Source organism: Pistacia vera, unplaced genomic scaffold, assembly GCF_008641045.1.
Source record: "Pistacia vera cultivar Batoury unplaced genomic scaffold, PisVer_v2 Contig586, whole genome shotgun sequence".
Lineage (NCBI taxonomy): Eukaryota > Viridiplantae > Streptophyta > Magnoliopsida > Sapindales > Anacardiaceae > Pistacia > Pistacia vera.
Window position 1 is genome coordinate 383,922 of NW_022196430.1, and position 16,087 is coordinate 400,008.

The 16,087-nt window shown below is 33.7% G+C and overlaps 1 protein-coding gene across 1 annotated transcript; it reads right to left on the reverse strand.

The window, feature by feature from the left end:
* Positions 1-2,695: 2,695 nt before the first annotated feature.
* LOC116109647 (WAT1-related protein At3g30340-like) lies at positions 2,696-4,606 on the reverse strand. The gene is made up of 6 exons (XM_031395874.1): positions 4,343-4,606; positions 4,153-4,215; positions 3,947-4,063; positions 3,481-3,877; positions 3,085-3,236; positions 2,696-3,001 (listed from the first exon to the last, which is right to left on the reverse strand). Exons 1-6 carry the CDS (start codon positions 4,522-4,524, stop codon positions 2,824-2,826), a joined length of 1,089 nt encoding a protein of 362 aa, XP_031251734.1. The 5' UTR covers positions 4,525-4,606; the 3' UTR covers positions 2,696-2,823.
* Positions 4,607-16,087: the final 11,481 nt, after the last annotated feature.

Below are 16,087 nucleotides of genomic sequence, written 5' to 3' on the forward strand. Positions count from 1 at the left end.
CTCCAATTATGTGAGTTATGACCGTCTCTCTCCCGTACACAGAGCTTGTATCAGTCATGTCTCCGTCGACTGAGAACCCACTAGTTACTCAGATGTTGTTCAACAATCTCACTGGCTTCAAGCAATGGCTGATAACTTACTGCTTTGACTTAGAATCATACCTGGGATCTAGTGTCTTGTCCCTCTCATAGAAACCTGAAGCTGATGCTCTACCAGATCCTATTTTTACTATGCTACCTGCTCCTTTGGTTTCTCAGCCTGATATTCCTACCTCTGATTCTAACACAGTAGCCATTGATAATCCTTCAGCAGAATCACCTATTCAGATACCTACTGCTGTTTCCCTACCAAGATCCCCTATTCCAGCTGTTTTCCCACCAGGATCCAGTGTTCTAGTTCAAGCTGTTCCCACACGTCATAGTACTCAGCATACTTGGCCACTAATCTGGACAAAAACTATGAGTGTCCACAATTTCAGATTCCTTAAGTACATTGTATCCTACCTCCAATTATATGAGTTATGACCGTCTCTCTCCCGTACACAGAGCTTGTATCAATCATGTCTCCGCCGATTGAGAACCCACTAGTTACTCAGATGTTGTTCAACAATCTCACTGACTTCAAGCAATGGCTGATGAACTTACTGCTTTGACTCAGAATCATACCTTCGATTTAGTGCCTCGTTCCTCTCATAGAAAACCCATTGGCTGTAAATGAGTTTACAAAAATCAAGCACCATACTGATGGCTCCATTGAACATTACAAAGCCCAATTGGTAGCCAAAAGATTTACTCAACGTGAGGGATTTGATTATCAAGAGACTTTCTCACCAATGTCAAACATGTCATTGTTCGTGTTTTCCTTAAAATGGCTTCCATTCGTAACTGGCCTCTCCATCAGATGGATGTTCATAATACCTTCCTTCATATAAATCTTCCTCCTACCATTCATAGACAGGGGGAGAACATAGTATGTTGTCTGCGAAAATCCCTCTATGGACTAAAATAAGCATCTCGGCAATAGAATGAGAAATTCAACAAAGCTCTCACTAGTATAGGATTTGTTCAGCCCAAACATGACTATGCATTATTTACCTGACACAAAGGTAAAACTTTTATTGCTCTAATCATCTACGTCGATGACATTCTTATTACAAGAAATGATCAAGTACGCATCAAATCCTTGAAAGAGCATCTCAACAGACAATTCCGAATAAAAGATCTAGGAGAGCCAAAATAGTTCCTAGGAATGGAAATTGCAAGATCCCTGGCAGGAATATCTCTCAACCAACGGAAATATGTCTCGGAACCCATTTCTGATTCTAAGCTATCAAGATGCAAGCCAAGTATTATTCTAGTAGAACAAAATACCAAATTGACTACTCAAGAATATGACAATGGGATATCGTCTACTGAAGATGATCCACCTCTGGAAGACCCTACAAACTATCAAAGACTTGTTGGGTGATTGATCTACCTCACCATGACTCGTCCAAACATCAGTTATGCATTGTAGCCTACATTCTTAGTCAGTTCATGCATGGACCTAAACAATCTCAAATAGATGCAACGATAAAGGTTCTGAAATACTTAAAAGGATGTCCTAGCTTAGGACTCCTTCCTCGAGACAAAGGTTTGGATATCACAGCTCACTATGACTCAGACTGGGCCACATGTCCGATGATAAGAAAATCACTTACAGGATTCTGCATCAAGCTAGGGGGAGCTCTTATTTCTTGAAGAACAAAGAAACAATCGACAATATCTCTTTCTTCAGCAGAAGCCAAATACAGAGCCATGGCAAAGACACCGTGTGAGATCGTCCGGATTCTGGGTTTATTGAAAGATCTAGAAGTACAAGTGAGTATTTTTTTATATTGTGATAACAAGGCTGCAAACGACATAGCAAAAAATCTAGTATTCCATGAAAGAACGAAACATATAGAAATTGATTACCAATTTGTCAGGAGTAAAATACAAGAATGAGTAATTAAGACTTTACACATTTATACTTCAGAACAACCAGCAGACATCTTCACAAAGCCATTATGCAACAGACATCATCCATATCTATTTAGCAAACTTGGAGTTTTTGATATTTACAAACCACAAGCTTGAGGGGGAGCGACGAAATATGGAATGCATCTTTATTATTATTGATTTCCCTTGATCTCTGCTGGCTGAGATTAAGGAGTGATTAAGGCTCCAATCAATCACCTTAATTCATGTGATTGATTGAACAAATTACAAGGATTTGTATTTATTGTTTTCATATTTTACATTTACAAGAATTGTTTAAATTAGCCATTGTACAGGCTTACAATATACCGAAAAATATAGAAAAATTCTTTTCTTTTCTCTTTTTTTCTTTTCTCTTTGGCATACTATGGCAGTATTATTGTCTTGAATTACTTCTTTTTGCCCCTCTCTTTCTCGATTCCTTACACATTTGTATTTCCATCTATTTGACCGAGTATGGTGTGTTTGGTTTGTCCTTAATTATGTTTTATTAATTTAATTGTGTGTTTGGTTTGTCCTTAATTATGTTTTATTAATTTAATTATATAATTTTAATTTGAGATATGTATCAGATAATGCTGAGCAATGGTATCAGTGAAACATTGAAGCCAATAATATAATAGGAGCAGTTGACTAATTCATACACAATAAGGAGGATAATTATTATCTTTCTCCATTTATAAGAATGCAGATCTCCATTACAGTACACTAACACAATTATACCAACTAGGCTCCTATTAATGGTGTTACAACCCACCAAACGATTTGGGAAGGGAACGCCGTTGGTGTTTGTAAGCATGAATGGTCAAGGAACTGTTGAATCACTAGTGACTGGAATGATATGCGAAACTGCAGTAGACTGTTCATCTTGCAGCTGACCAACTTGAGCTTGCTTGGTCTGAGTCTGACATACCTCTATCTCCTTGCTTTTACCCCATAGGAGAATGTAGAGACCCATTATAAGTAGGATAGATCCTACAACACTGTTCATTAACAAATGGATGGTGTTAATCATTTGATGGCTGCAATAATTATGTAAAACAAAAAATTTAAGAAAACAATTAACCTTCCAAGATGAAGCGGCCCATGTAGAATAGAGAAATCAAATATGGCTACAAATATCTGTATGAGAGGAGTAAATGCAGATGTGAATACAGGACCTCTTTGTTTAACAGACCAAGACATCCCCACATAGCACAAGCCTGATCCCACCACGCCCTGTTTCCACGCATGAAACAAATAGCTTTTTGTTGAATTTTGCATCTGGGTTTAACATTTCCATAACTTGAATTTTACTGAATAACGGAAGTAACTTCAAACTTGAAAAAATATGGTTTTTTTTCTGCAGAATAAGGAAACAAAATTTATATAAAGTTTTGTTATGTGCCAAGTGATATTTTACTTGCAGCATAAAGTTATCTTATGTGACATCTGATATGTTAGTCGGAAAGAGAGTACTTACAGCATATATGATACTTGCTATCTCCAATTTTCCTTGCAGAATCCACCCAGAAAGATTCTTCTCCATAATCAAACACAAGATGGCAGACTGAATGGCACCGAAGGAGGACAAAATAGCAGTGCTAGAATATTGACATGGATATCTCTTACCAATTCTTGCTTGCATAAGGAACCATGAAGACCACACAATGCATCCTGCTATCAAAAATATTGTACCAATGGCCCAACTCTCTGTCTTACTTGTCGAGAACGTCATGTCGCCATGTTTTGTTAGATGATGTTGGTTTATTAATGGCTTTCCTTTGTAAAGGATCAATAATATAACTCCACCAAAGCAAACAAGTGTGCCGAACACCTTACAGCCCCCAGCCAAGCTTTTCAGGTTCACTTTCTCTAATCTGCAAGTGTTGAAGTAGTTAATAATTTGGTTATCAATTCAAATGCATAGAGTTAGTGTTTGCTATTACCCAAATGGTAACGCCAATAAGAATGTGATAACGGGAACCATGTTGATGAATGCACACGAGAAAGTAGCAGATGTGTATTTAAGTCCGAGAAGAAGGAAGTACTGTGCTAGTGTTACCCTGAAATACTTCAATAATTTCATCAGTCGTCTACGAAAACAATAATCTAAATCAAGGGTACCTCATCAATCAAAGATATTATTACTAACCCGACTAGAGCGCTGAAAAACAGCTGACATAAGATCTGTAAAGTAAGCTTGGGTCTAATTTCCCTGCAAGAAGAGTAACTTAAAGTTCTTTGTTACAAAATTTTCTACAGAAAAGGTTATTAGAGAACAGGATGGATTTACCCAAGTACTTCAAATGTAAGTTAAAATAGAAAGGCTAAATAATTGTTACCTTTCCACAAAGTAGGCAATGGGTGCCAAAAAAATAGCTGAAATTAACTGTCGGTATGCAACAATAACCAAATGGTTGGTTCCTTGATCAAGAATCTTCTTAAGAAGTACATTCACAGCAGCAAATCCAAAGTTAACAGCCACCATGGTGATGACAGGCTTCAATTGTCCTTGGAAATTCATGTTCTAACTATTGAGCTTTTGCTCAATACTAATTATGAATGAGAAAGTGTTGTGAAACCTTCTTTCCTCTCTACCGAATTCTTGCGCTCTGTGGAAACACAATGAAATCATACAGATTAATAAACTATACATAAACAGCAAAACAGACAAGAATAGTGGTGACTGAAAATTGAAAATCACATCACCACTTTTGTGCTTGTGCTCTCTTTCACTGGACCTTTTTTCCAATAAAGAGTGATTGTAATGTTAAAGAACTTACATATAAATAGCAATAAGCATCTTAAAAAAGAGACAGACAAGGGCAAGCATCCCCTTCTTCTGCATAGCATCTAATACTTCCGCATCTGAAATAAATAATGGGCAATTTATATAAAGCAGTGGCTGTAACGGGATTCTTGTTAATATTGTATCTCATAATGTCACGTTCAGAAACCATATAGGGGATGCTGTTGACTTGTGTTTGAATCGTCACGAGTAATTTATGTGTGATAATGGTGTTCTTTATTTTTTTGCAGTAGTGATCATATTCAATGACTGCCAATCAACCATCAAGGCATTGTTTGGAGCATTAATTAATTCAGGTAATCATGTACTGATGATTTATTCTCGTTGGTTTTTCATTATCCATATTGGATGCCACATCATTATGTCGATCATTACTCGACTCAATAGCCATTGAATTTAAAGTTTTCATAAGATTTACTTTAATAAGTTCTACTTTGATCATTTTTATTCAAAAGAAGGCATACCAAATACTTTTATAGAATATTTTTAGTTATTTACTATTAGACAAAATTTTATAATTCATGCAGCCAAATAGTCAACATTTTTTTTTTTTTTTNATCTGCTTAGTTTGTTAGTTTTGTTCTGCTTAATTGTTTTGATTTTTTCTACTTCGACTTCGATTCACATATACTATATTTCCTAGCGTAAGTTCCGGGTTTCATCGAGAAGTTAAAGCGAAATTGTAAAAAATATATGAAATAAAAAATTTCTAAAATTGTTGAATTCAATTGTAAATTCACTTAAAAAATGGTTATTGTGATTAATTTCGTGGCTGCGTCAGTCATTTTCTTTAATTAGGTTTTGCTAACAAAAAAATAAAAATAAAAATCCTTCAAACAAATATATATAATAATATCATTTATTGTAGTGTAAGTTGTTGCGTAAAACGAGATTTTCTTTATCATCATCATGTAATTCAATATCTGTTTCTTATTATCATTTTTTTTCTTGTTAAGTTATTGGATGGAAGTGAAGTAGTGACGAGACCCGCATGCTCTTTTGATGCGTTCCTCTCCTCTTCACGACAGATGGGATTCTATATACTAAGCTCTCCTCCAGGAGGTCAATAGGAGCTCTCTACCCTGGTCTAAGCAGAATAGAGAGGAAGAATCAAACTCTTATCTTATAGGGTAGTGTTGGGGAGAGAGTTGGAGATTTAACTCATTTTAGAGTATGGTTACCTATTTCAAGTGTAACGGACTAATTATATATTAAACATTTTCATTTTAAACATATCAAACACAGGTGTGAAAAATAAAGAACATAATCATATACATGGTTTGGTTAAATCTATTTTAACCTACATCTATAGGACCTTGTTCAGATTGAAATAATTCACTAAATTAAAAACACATTATAAGATATAGTTCAAAATTAATTAAAGTTAAAGTAAAAAGAATTCGTTACTCAAACTTTACACTACAAATTGCAGTATTCAACTTTGCACTACAAATTGCAGTAAAAGTAAAGAAGGAAAGATGAAAGATTGTAGTTAATATTTCTTCACTGTTTCCGACTTTTCTCACCTTCTCACTTAACTTTTTTCAATATTTCCATCAATCTTTTCAGGGACATATTTCAATGCATAATTGGTCGCTGGAAAGAGAAAATGCTCCATTGCAGGAGGCTGTAATTTATGCATATCTGTTTTCATCATTTCTTCTCTACTTTTTTCTTGATCGATTCTGCATTTTGTAGGGACTTTTATCTAGAAAAGGAGACGTTTTAACAAGAATCATAAATTTTAATATTTATTCTCTCTTTCTGATTAATTTGTCTCTCTGTTTCTAGTCAGAAGGTCCCCACAAATTGCAGAAAATTTAAAAAGCGTACGAATAATAACTCATCCTTTGGAACTAGCCTTGTAGAAAAGTTGAGGAGGTGCATGAATCACGTTTTAGTGAAAGGAGAAGAGAAGATGAAAAGAAAATAAATGAGCCAACAACCAATGCGAGAGAAAAGAGGAGAGATGAGCTAAAACATACATATCCAATCCAACAACTATTAATTACATATTCTAAGGTATAGTATTAATAAAAGTTAAAAGCGTCTCTTGGGATTCAATGGGAGTTGCACAATGTGGCTTTATCTCTTTATAATTCATTCGAATTTGACCATTGCATTCATGTTAAGGACTACAAGATTCTTTTCAAACAATACTAACACAGTCATCTCTTCTGTTGTTTCTCATTTCTACACATTATATTTGACTAGTTCTAATGGTTACTTTGCACATTACAAGGTTAAAAAATTCATCAACTTACAAGATTTATTAAAGTCTTAAAGGGGATATTTTATGTTTCAAGTATTTTGATTGTATTTCAGATCCATATATAAATGTTTGAGTAAGCCTAAGGAGATGGATGTTTAAAATAGAGTTTGTTTAGTTGCAACAAGTGACCTATCATTCTCCAAATCAAGCCATCTTGATATGCTATCAAACATTACTGGACAAGTGGATAAGATATGCAAGTTAAAGAGATCTATTTATAGACTCAAGCAAACTTCAAGGAGTTGGACGATAACTATGAATGCATTCTTGGTCGTCAAGAAAACCACGTTCCAAAATTCTCAATAACAAGACGTTTGGTCGTCAAGAAAACCAACGACAAAATGAACCTAACTGAATATACTTTGTAAAATTTCAAAGTTCAAAAGATATACAATATTCAGGTCAAGGAGCAAGGAAGAAGAAGATGACCTTATATATCCTTGCTCAAACAAATCACAACAGTACATGTTGCTAGCACTTTCTAACAAACTCACTCATATGACACCTTTAAAGTATACTTTTCACACAAGTTTCATGAAAGGTTTAAGATAAATTATCTTAAGAGATGAAATGAGTGAGACACCTGTACTCTAAAAGTAATTAATAAAATGTTTACGCATAAAAAGAAAAGTATTGTACACATATTTGTTCATTACGATCGTATAAACAATAAAATGTGTACACATAGAGCAATATGTCAAAACTATATTCAAACAACAACGCATACAGCAAAAGGAATATGCACACAATCTTTATAAGTTGACAAAACACTTACAGGGGAGCTAATTACAAAAATACCCCAAAGTTAACTTAAATTATTAAATTTTTATTAAAAATATTAAAAATAAAATAAATAAATATTAAAAAGAGAAAAGTTAAAGGTAGCCAGCTTTTTATTTAAAAATATGAAGTTAGGAACTTTAAAAGGCAACAATACCAAAACAAAGTTAAGAACTATATAAAGCATTTGCCTAACTATAAACTCATGCATACTTCCATATAAGATTTGATTCTTTTTTATTTTACAAGTTTTAAACTGAAATGTCGATTATGATACATGATCATTATATATTTTTGGGTTGAGGTTGAAAATGTATTCATAGTGAACAGATACAAAAAGCAAAGAGAAGCATTTTTTTTTTTTCAGTTTACTAGTTTACACTCAAATTTTAATTGTAATATTTAACAATATATCCCTTATTTAAATAAACAAATGATTGTTTGCATAGGTTGAATGGTATTGGTATCCCTGAAGTATTTCATCATAAACAATTAATTTTAAACTTTTATTTCTTTTTTCTTTTTTCATTAAATTACTATCCACCTTCAAACTTTTTCTGATGCTAATGTTTTTTATTTTTTACTTTTATTTTTTCTTTCCATCTTTACTCCTTTGCAAATAATTGATTAATGGTAGAACGCCACCATGGGAAATTAAAAAATTTAATTAAATAAAAGTATAAAGATAAGGGAGCAAGAAAATGAATGAAGAAAGCATTTGCTTTTTAGCTGGCCGGCCGGAGTGAGGGTGTTTTAAGCAAGCCTTGGGAGTTGGAAACACAAATATTTATTGAAGTTATAAAAAAAGAAGTTTGACATAGTAGAAATATTTGAACATTCACCTGATTACTAAAACCCTTTCATTTCCTTCTTGTACATAAACAAATTAATATTTTATTTTTTTGATCTTTTGTAGATTAAAATCTTATATTTTGGTTTGGTATATATTCAATTTTATTTGAAATTTCATAGCTATAAGGAAGTTAATTGATTGAGAATAATTTTAAAAGATTAGAAGAAGATAAGATTAATTCTTGAAGATGATGTGCATATAACTTTATTTAATGAAATTTATATGATATGGTGTTTCTTTTTGATGGCTCAAATCAAACAACAAACGCCCGCAATGAAAACCAATCAGGCCTATCAGGTGGACAAGTCATACAACCAGTAATAGAGGGCCTCACGAAGCTTGGTCCTTGATTAGAAGCCTTCTGTCTCGTTTCAGATACATTAAAATGGGAAGGAGAAGAAGACTCTTACAACGAGACAAAGACTTAAAGTAACAATAAATGAAATAAAACAATAAATCCCTGTACCCACCTTTTAGTTGGCATTAATATGTATTGAACTGGCCCTATTGAAAAGCTTTCAATTTAATATTGGTGGAAACCCACCATGTGATGGATTCATTAACCTGAGAGTAATCCTAATCAAATTTATGAAAAACTCTTTAATAAAAATAACTATATATATATATATATATATATATATATATAATCCAAAACGAAATTAAGAAAAGCTTTTAAAAAACTATTTATCTATTCAAAATATATTTAACTATTAAAACTAATTTAAAAAATTTGGAAAAATAATAATGGAATTTATGAAAAACCCTTTTATAAAAGTAAATAATTTTACAAAGAACGTATATTAACTAATTTTTTTTTAATTAGATGAAAAGTGCAAAAATAGATTAAAATAATGCAAGAAATTAAAAAACCTTTCAAAAAACTATTTATCAAAACATTTAAAAATATACTCCAATTATATAGAAAAAAAAAAAAAAGAGATTGATTTAACCTTTGATAAATAAATTTTATTAGCAAAATCAAATAAGAGGGGGTGTTTTTAGTAGTTTATGTAGTTATGAGGCTATTAGTAAATACGGGTATGGCAAAAAAAAGGTACGAGAATTTTACAAGTATGATATGGCAAATGGTGAAAAATTCGTTTGTAAAAATTCGGCCATGAAATTAAAATACAGGAAAAATATGGTATGGGAATATACGGATTTAATACGGTACATTGTCAATAATACGTTTTGAAAAATACGACAATATTAATCCTGGTTTTAGCATTTTTTATGGATCACCTGATTAAAATCAATACAATATTTCAAATGCAAAGTATTCAATTTACCAATAACCATTAGACTTAATATAACATAATATATAACTAAGATTCAAATTATACTCTCCAGACTCAAACATAATATATAACCAAGATTCAACTATAATCTTAAATCAAATACATAACAAAACCAAAATTTAAAGTCGAACTAGAGCTTCAAACAAATAAAATAAATAAATAATACAACAAAAATTCAAATTATAGTCTATAATAGAAACTCACCCTAGTTAATAAATACGGGTATAAAAAAAAAAGGTATGAGAATTTTACAAGTATGATACGGAAAATGGTGAAAAATACGTTCGCAAAACTTTGGCAAAAATTCAGATACAAGAAAAATTCGCGAATAAAATGTTTGAGATATATAGTTCGCGAATAATATGATTAGACTAATAAATATGAAAATTCGTGAATAATATGCGAATTATACAATTAGACGTTGTTGATGCTTGATTTTGACACCAACTAATCGCATGTGGGAAATACTGAGCTAACTCAAAAGACACACGTGAATATGAGGATATTGGACTGAGTAAAGGATGAAGAACAGTGTTTAAAGTGGTTCGGACGCTTAAACAAGCGAATCCTACTTTCACTGATATTGTATTAATATATGAGATCAAGTCGCGTTCAGCGAGCTTGATTTGTAGCTTAGAATACAAGTGATTATAATAGAGAGAGAGAGAGAGAGAGAGAGAGAGAGAGAGAGAGAGAGAGAGAGAGAGAGAGCTTTTACATGGTGAAATTAGCTAATTCCACAAACAGGAGAGGAGCCCTCTATTTATAGTGGGATATATTAAGGTAATGATTACTAAATCTGAGTGGGTCAGATTGCCGTGTAAATCCTTACTTGCATCCCGTTGTTCACTTACTCGAGTGATTTACTCGACGTGTGCAGGGATTTGGACACGTGGAGTGTTCCAGCCCTTGTCATTCTGGCACACATCCACTGCATTGGTAGGAGTATGTTGCTCAAGTTAGCACGTAACGTGGCTGCGTCTGAATGGCTGCAGGACTTATCTAAGCTCTGACTGAATACGCTGATAGGACTCTGCATACGCCTTACTTTTTCAGGTATATCAGACGTATTATTCGCGAATTTACTTACTAGGGTTACAAGATGCGAAGTGCCAAGTTATTATTAGCCATAAATAACTGAGGGCAGCTTCAACACCGTTACTGTTTTGACCGTTGGTTGTATAAATTAATTTTTTTAAGGGAGAATGTTTTAGAAATTACTCCTCAGTTTTTGTAATAATTATTTATAGTACTTTTTATGGAAAATAATAAATAACCATTTTTCAGTTCTAACGTTACCTAATTCCCTTAACTTGTAAATTAAAATTGAATATATAGAATTGATTACGGTGGAGACCCACCACGTGAATATTGATTTAAGCCAAATCATAGACTTGGGGGAAGAGAAGGAAAGATGTCAAGCGAACAAGGCATTTAAGTTTAGCTGGCTGATTTCCAGCTGAAGTGAAATGTGTTTGTGCGGCTGTACATCTTGAGCAGAAGAAACTATTCTGACAAGATGTTGTTTACGAGGGCAATAATACTTACAGCCGAATCTTTATTGCACATTAATATGGGAAGGTGAAGAAGACTTAAAAAGCCACGGGACTCGTAGTAACCAAAATCTTTCTAAAAACCATGATTCGGGGACGTGATAATAAGAGTAAAAAAAATTCTATTATAGTCTTTTAAGATTGATTTTAAGTTTGAGTCCAGTTAAATTAAAATAGTAAGAATAGGATTTAACATTATTTTTTGAGAAGAGATTATAATATGATTTCTTAAGCTTAAATTTTTATAAAAATAAAAAATAAAAAAATAATCTAATACTATGATTTTTTAAGTTTGAATCTTTTTGATAGGATGGCTGTTAAAACTTGTATCTAATAGATAATTTTAAGATCTCAAAAAATTAATTGAAATACGAATAAATTAATCCCAAACACCATATTTGCAAAAAAAAAAAAAAAAAAAAATCTTCCTAATTCCATTAACTTGTAAAAAGACAAGAATTTTCTCAGAGCAAAGGAGTAGACTGTAGAGTTAACTAATCATACTTTATCATGCAACCAAAAATGTGAGAAGAGATTGATTGTAGACTTGGAGGAAGAGAAGGAAAGAAAAAGATGAAGAAGGCATTTAAGTTTCGCTGACTGATTTCCATAGTGAGACTTATGACAAGACGTTGTTCAGATATATTAAAATGGGAAGGAGAAGAAGACTCTTCCAACGAGACAAAAACTTAAAGTAAAAGTAAATGAAATAAAACAATAAATCCCTGAACCCACCCTTTTGCTTGGCATTAATATGCATTGAACTGGTCCTATTGAAAAGCTTTCAATTTAATATTGGTGGACATCCACCATGATGGATTCATTAACCTGAGAGGAACCTGTTTTTATTTAAAAATGTTTACAATCGATTCACTGCCATCCGGTTGTGACACTTTTTCTATGATGATCAACAAACAATCATAGTGATTCAACGACTGGTAGATGCCTGAAATCAATGAACAGCAAACTAAATGAAATAAAACAATAAATCCGTGAACCTATCCTTTTAGTTGGCATTAATTAGTATTTAACTGATCTGCCTCAATTTAATATTGGTGGAAACCCACCATCTAATGGATTCATTAACCTGACACAAAGACTTCAATCCCTTCGTTTCAGTAATTGAGAATCATAGGATACTAGCCTAGAATAGGACTAATATTTTATTTCTTTCTTATATTAGTTATGAGAATATATATTATATTAAAACTCTTTCACTTCCTTCATGTATATAACAAATTAATATTTGATATTTTTGATCTTACTGTTTTGATGTTTTGTAGATTAACAATCTCTTATTTTGGTTTCGTTCAGAATAATTTTAAAAGATTAGAAGAAGATAAGATTAATTCTTGAAGATGATGCGCATATAACTTTATTTAATGAAATTTATATAATATGGTGTTTCTTTTTGATGGCTCAAATCAAACAACAAACGCCCGCAATGAAAACCAGTCAGGCCCATCAGGTGGATAAGTCATACAACCAAATAATGTAGGGCCTCACGAAGCTTGGTCCTTGATTAAAAGCCTTCCGTCTCGTTTCAGGAAATCAAAAAATGGGCATCGACATTCCCACAAGCTGTGAAGCTGTGTTTAATTCAACAAATTTCTACTACAACACACCATAATACCAGCGACATGGCATTCCCTAATATTAATTCAGTGTCTTTTTTTCACGAGACAGTTAAAAGGAGGGCACTAATTCAATTCTTTAGATGTCAAAATGATGAGAATTATGTAGTTTTTGCCTCTGAGAATCTAAGGTCTAGTCCAACAAATTTATGCTACGTCTAACCATAATTTGCCTGCCTGTACTTGAGGGTTGAAAACGCAGGCTTCTTTGGAATAACATTTTTTATGTCTCACTACTACTCATTGTAATTACGAGTGTTTCAGAATGCTTCAAGCTAGGTTTTCATTGTCAATTTCAAAAAGTCAATTATTATGGAAGCAAAATAATTCTAACTAGATAATTTTACTATTTGGATTAAACATTGTTAGCCAGACTGAAAAGAGGGCAGTTTCGTAAAACTGCAAATCTACAAAAGAGAGAACGGCGTCGTTTTGAGAAGAGAAGAAAAACTTTACTCTTTAGCTTATCGTTTAGCTGGGTTTTACTCTTAACATCAGTTTCTTCTCTCTTCCTCTGTATATAAACAAATGTATCTCTTTGAGAATAATAAGAAAAGATTCACGCATTTTTCAATTTTCTCTCTTTTAGTTTTTCAGTTTCACATGGTATCAGAGCCTGAGACAAGCGTCGACGGCAACGATCTGAGAAATTAATTAATTTCCTTTCTCTTCTCAACTTCAATGGAGAAAATGCAAAACGTTTCAGCTAATCCTCAGCTCTCAATTTTTTCGTCAAGTCTTCAGGTTGTCACTCCCAAACTGACAAGAGATAGCTACATTGATAATTACCGATTCTGGCGATCGCAAGTCCTCTTAGCTGTAGGAGCTCATGAACTCGAAGAACATTTGACAGGTTTAATTCCCTGTCCAGCTCCTTTTATTAGCTCTGTTTCTTGTTCAATTGAGTTGAGTGATAGTAAAGCATCTGAAACCCTAGATAAAGAAAAGCTTAATCCAGCTTATGTAAACTGGAAACGAACTGACAAGTTTCTTGTCACTTGGCTTCTTGCCTCAATTTCTGAGTGCATGTTCACTCTTGTTGCAAAATGTCAGTTTGCGTCTGAAGTATGGTTTAAGCTAGAAGCTGATTTTGTAACTGAGTCAAAGGCCAGAGCCTTACATTTGAAGAATTTGCTTCAGATAACTCAAAAAGGCAATTTGAATATTCATGATTACGTTAAGAAAATGAAAGGCATTGCTGAAAGCCTGTCTGTCTGCGAGTGGTCAGTGACTCAGATGAAGATTTCTTCAACATATTTTAGATGGTTTAGGTCCAGAATTGACGCTGTTGTTGTCAATCTGACCTCCAGAGTAGAATCTAAGGTTGATCCGGTTACTTTGCAAGAGGCAGTTTTTGTTGCAAAATATGAGTTGTGGGTGATAGGGTTAATTCTGTGGAGTTTCAGGAGTTCGGTCAATGTTGCTTCTCTTGAAAATTCAAATGGTGGTAAAAATTCAGTGCCTATCAATGCTAAGGTTTCTCTGCACCTATTGGTACTTCTAATTTGATCACGAAAATCAGTCTCAACTGCAAGGCTTACCTAATCCTCCCATAGGTTCTCAGGTTATCCTCGGTTTAGTTTGAATGATCCTGGATCAAACTTTGGAATTTTGGTGGAAATTCAAGCCATTATTACTCTTCTACAGACCTGTTTTTGGGAGAGGCAGAGGAAGAAACAATGGCAGAGGCAAGCCTATTTTCAAGTTTGCAGTAAGATCGGCCATAAGCGGCTCACTGTATCACCGCTACAATTCTACTTACACTGGTGTACCTCCTCAAAGTAACATGTCAGGACAAGGTGGTTCTAGTCCAGCCTTCATAATGGATTTTATGGACCCTAGATTGGAAATCAGCAGCATTATAATACTGGCAGACCATATAGTTTCATTCTGGAAGTCAGCATGTTGTTGGTCCCACTACGGATCCTATGATCCCTCATCTCAGACACTACAAATTCCAACTTACACAGTCAAAACAACACACACAATCTGCAAGGCACACCATTTTTTACTCATCAACAGCAAGGGTTTCATGTCCCTAGTCAGCAAAACTCCTACCAAAATACAATTCCTAACCAAGCCTTTCTTGTGTCCAACCAACCACCTTCCCAAAACCATTATCCCAAACACACAGACTGTTCCAATTACTGCTCCTGTTGATCCAGCCTGGTACATGGACTCAGGAGTACTGACCAGTAACTCCTGATCCTACTCAACTAATTTCCAGCAGACCCTATGATGGAGTTGAGCAACTACAAGTTGGTAACGGTGAGTCTCTCATATATCTCATATAGGTTCCACTTTAGTTCCCAATTCATTTCAGTCTAAGTGTTTACATTTGCGTAATGGTTGTTGTGTTCCTAGAATAACTAAAAATCTTCTTAGTATTTCTAGATTCACTAAAGATAATCAAGTAACTGTGGAATTGACTCTGAATTTCACCTACAAACCAGTCTCTTACAACTAATACATCCACCACAGTCACCAAGTCTCCAAAAAGCAACTCAATCTCAACTGTCGTACCCTGGTCAAGTCTTCACCTGTTAAACCTGAACTGGTACAGTTATTGAAGCTCTTGCTTGTGTGAGTGGAAAAAGGCCATGCAAGATGAGTTCGATGCTCTATTAGGAATGAAACTTGGAGCCTAGTTCTCGGACTTCTGATATGACATAGTTGGTAATAGTGGTGTTTGGAATTAAGTATCATGCTGATGGATCTCTTCAAAAGTATAAGGCTAGATAGTTGCTAAAGGATTTCAACAAACTCCTGGCTTAGATTATTTTGAAACTTTTAGCCCCGTTGTCAAACCAGCAACAATTCGAATCATTTTCACATTGGCTGTCACTTATGGTGGGATAACAACAAGTGGATGTGAACAATGCCTTCCT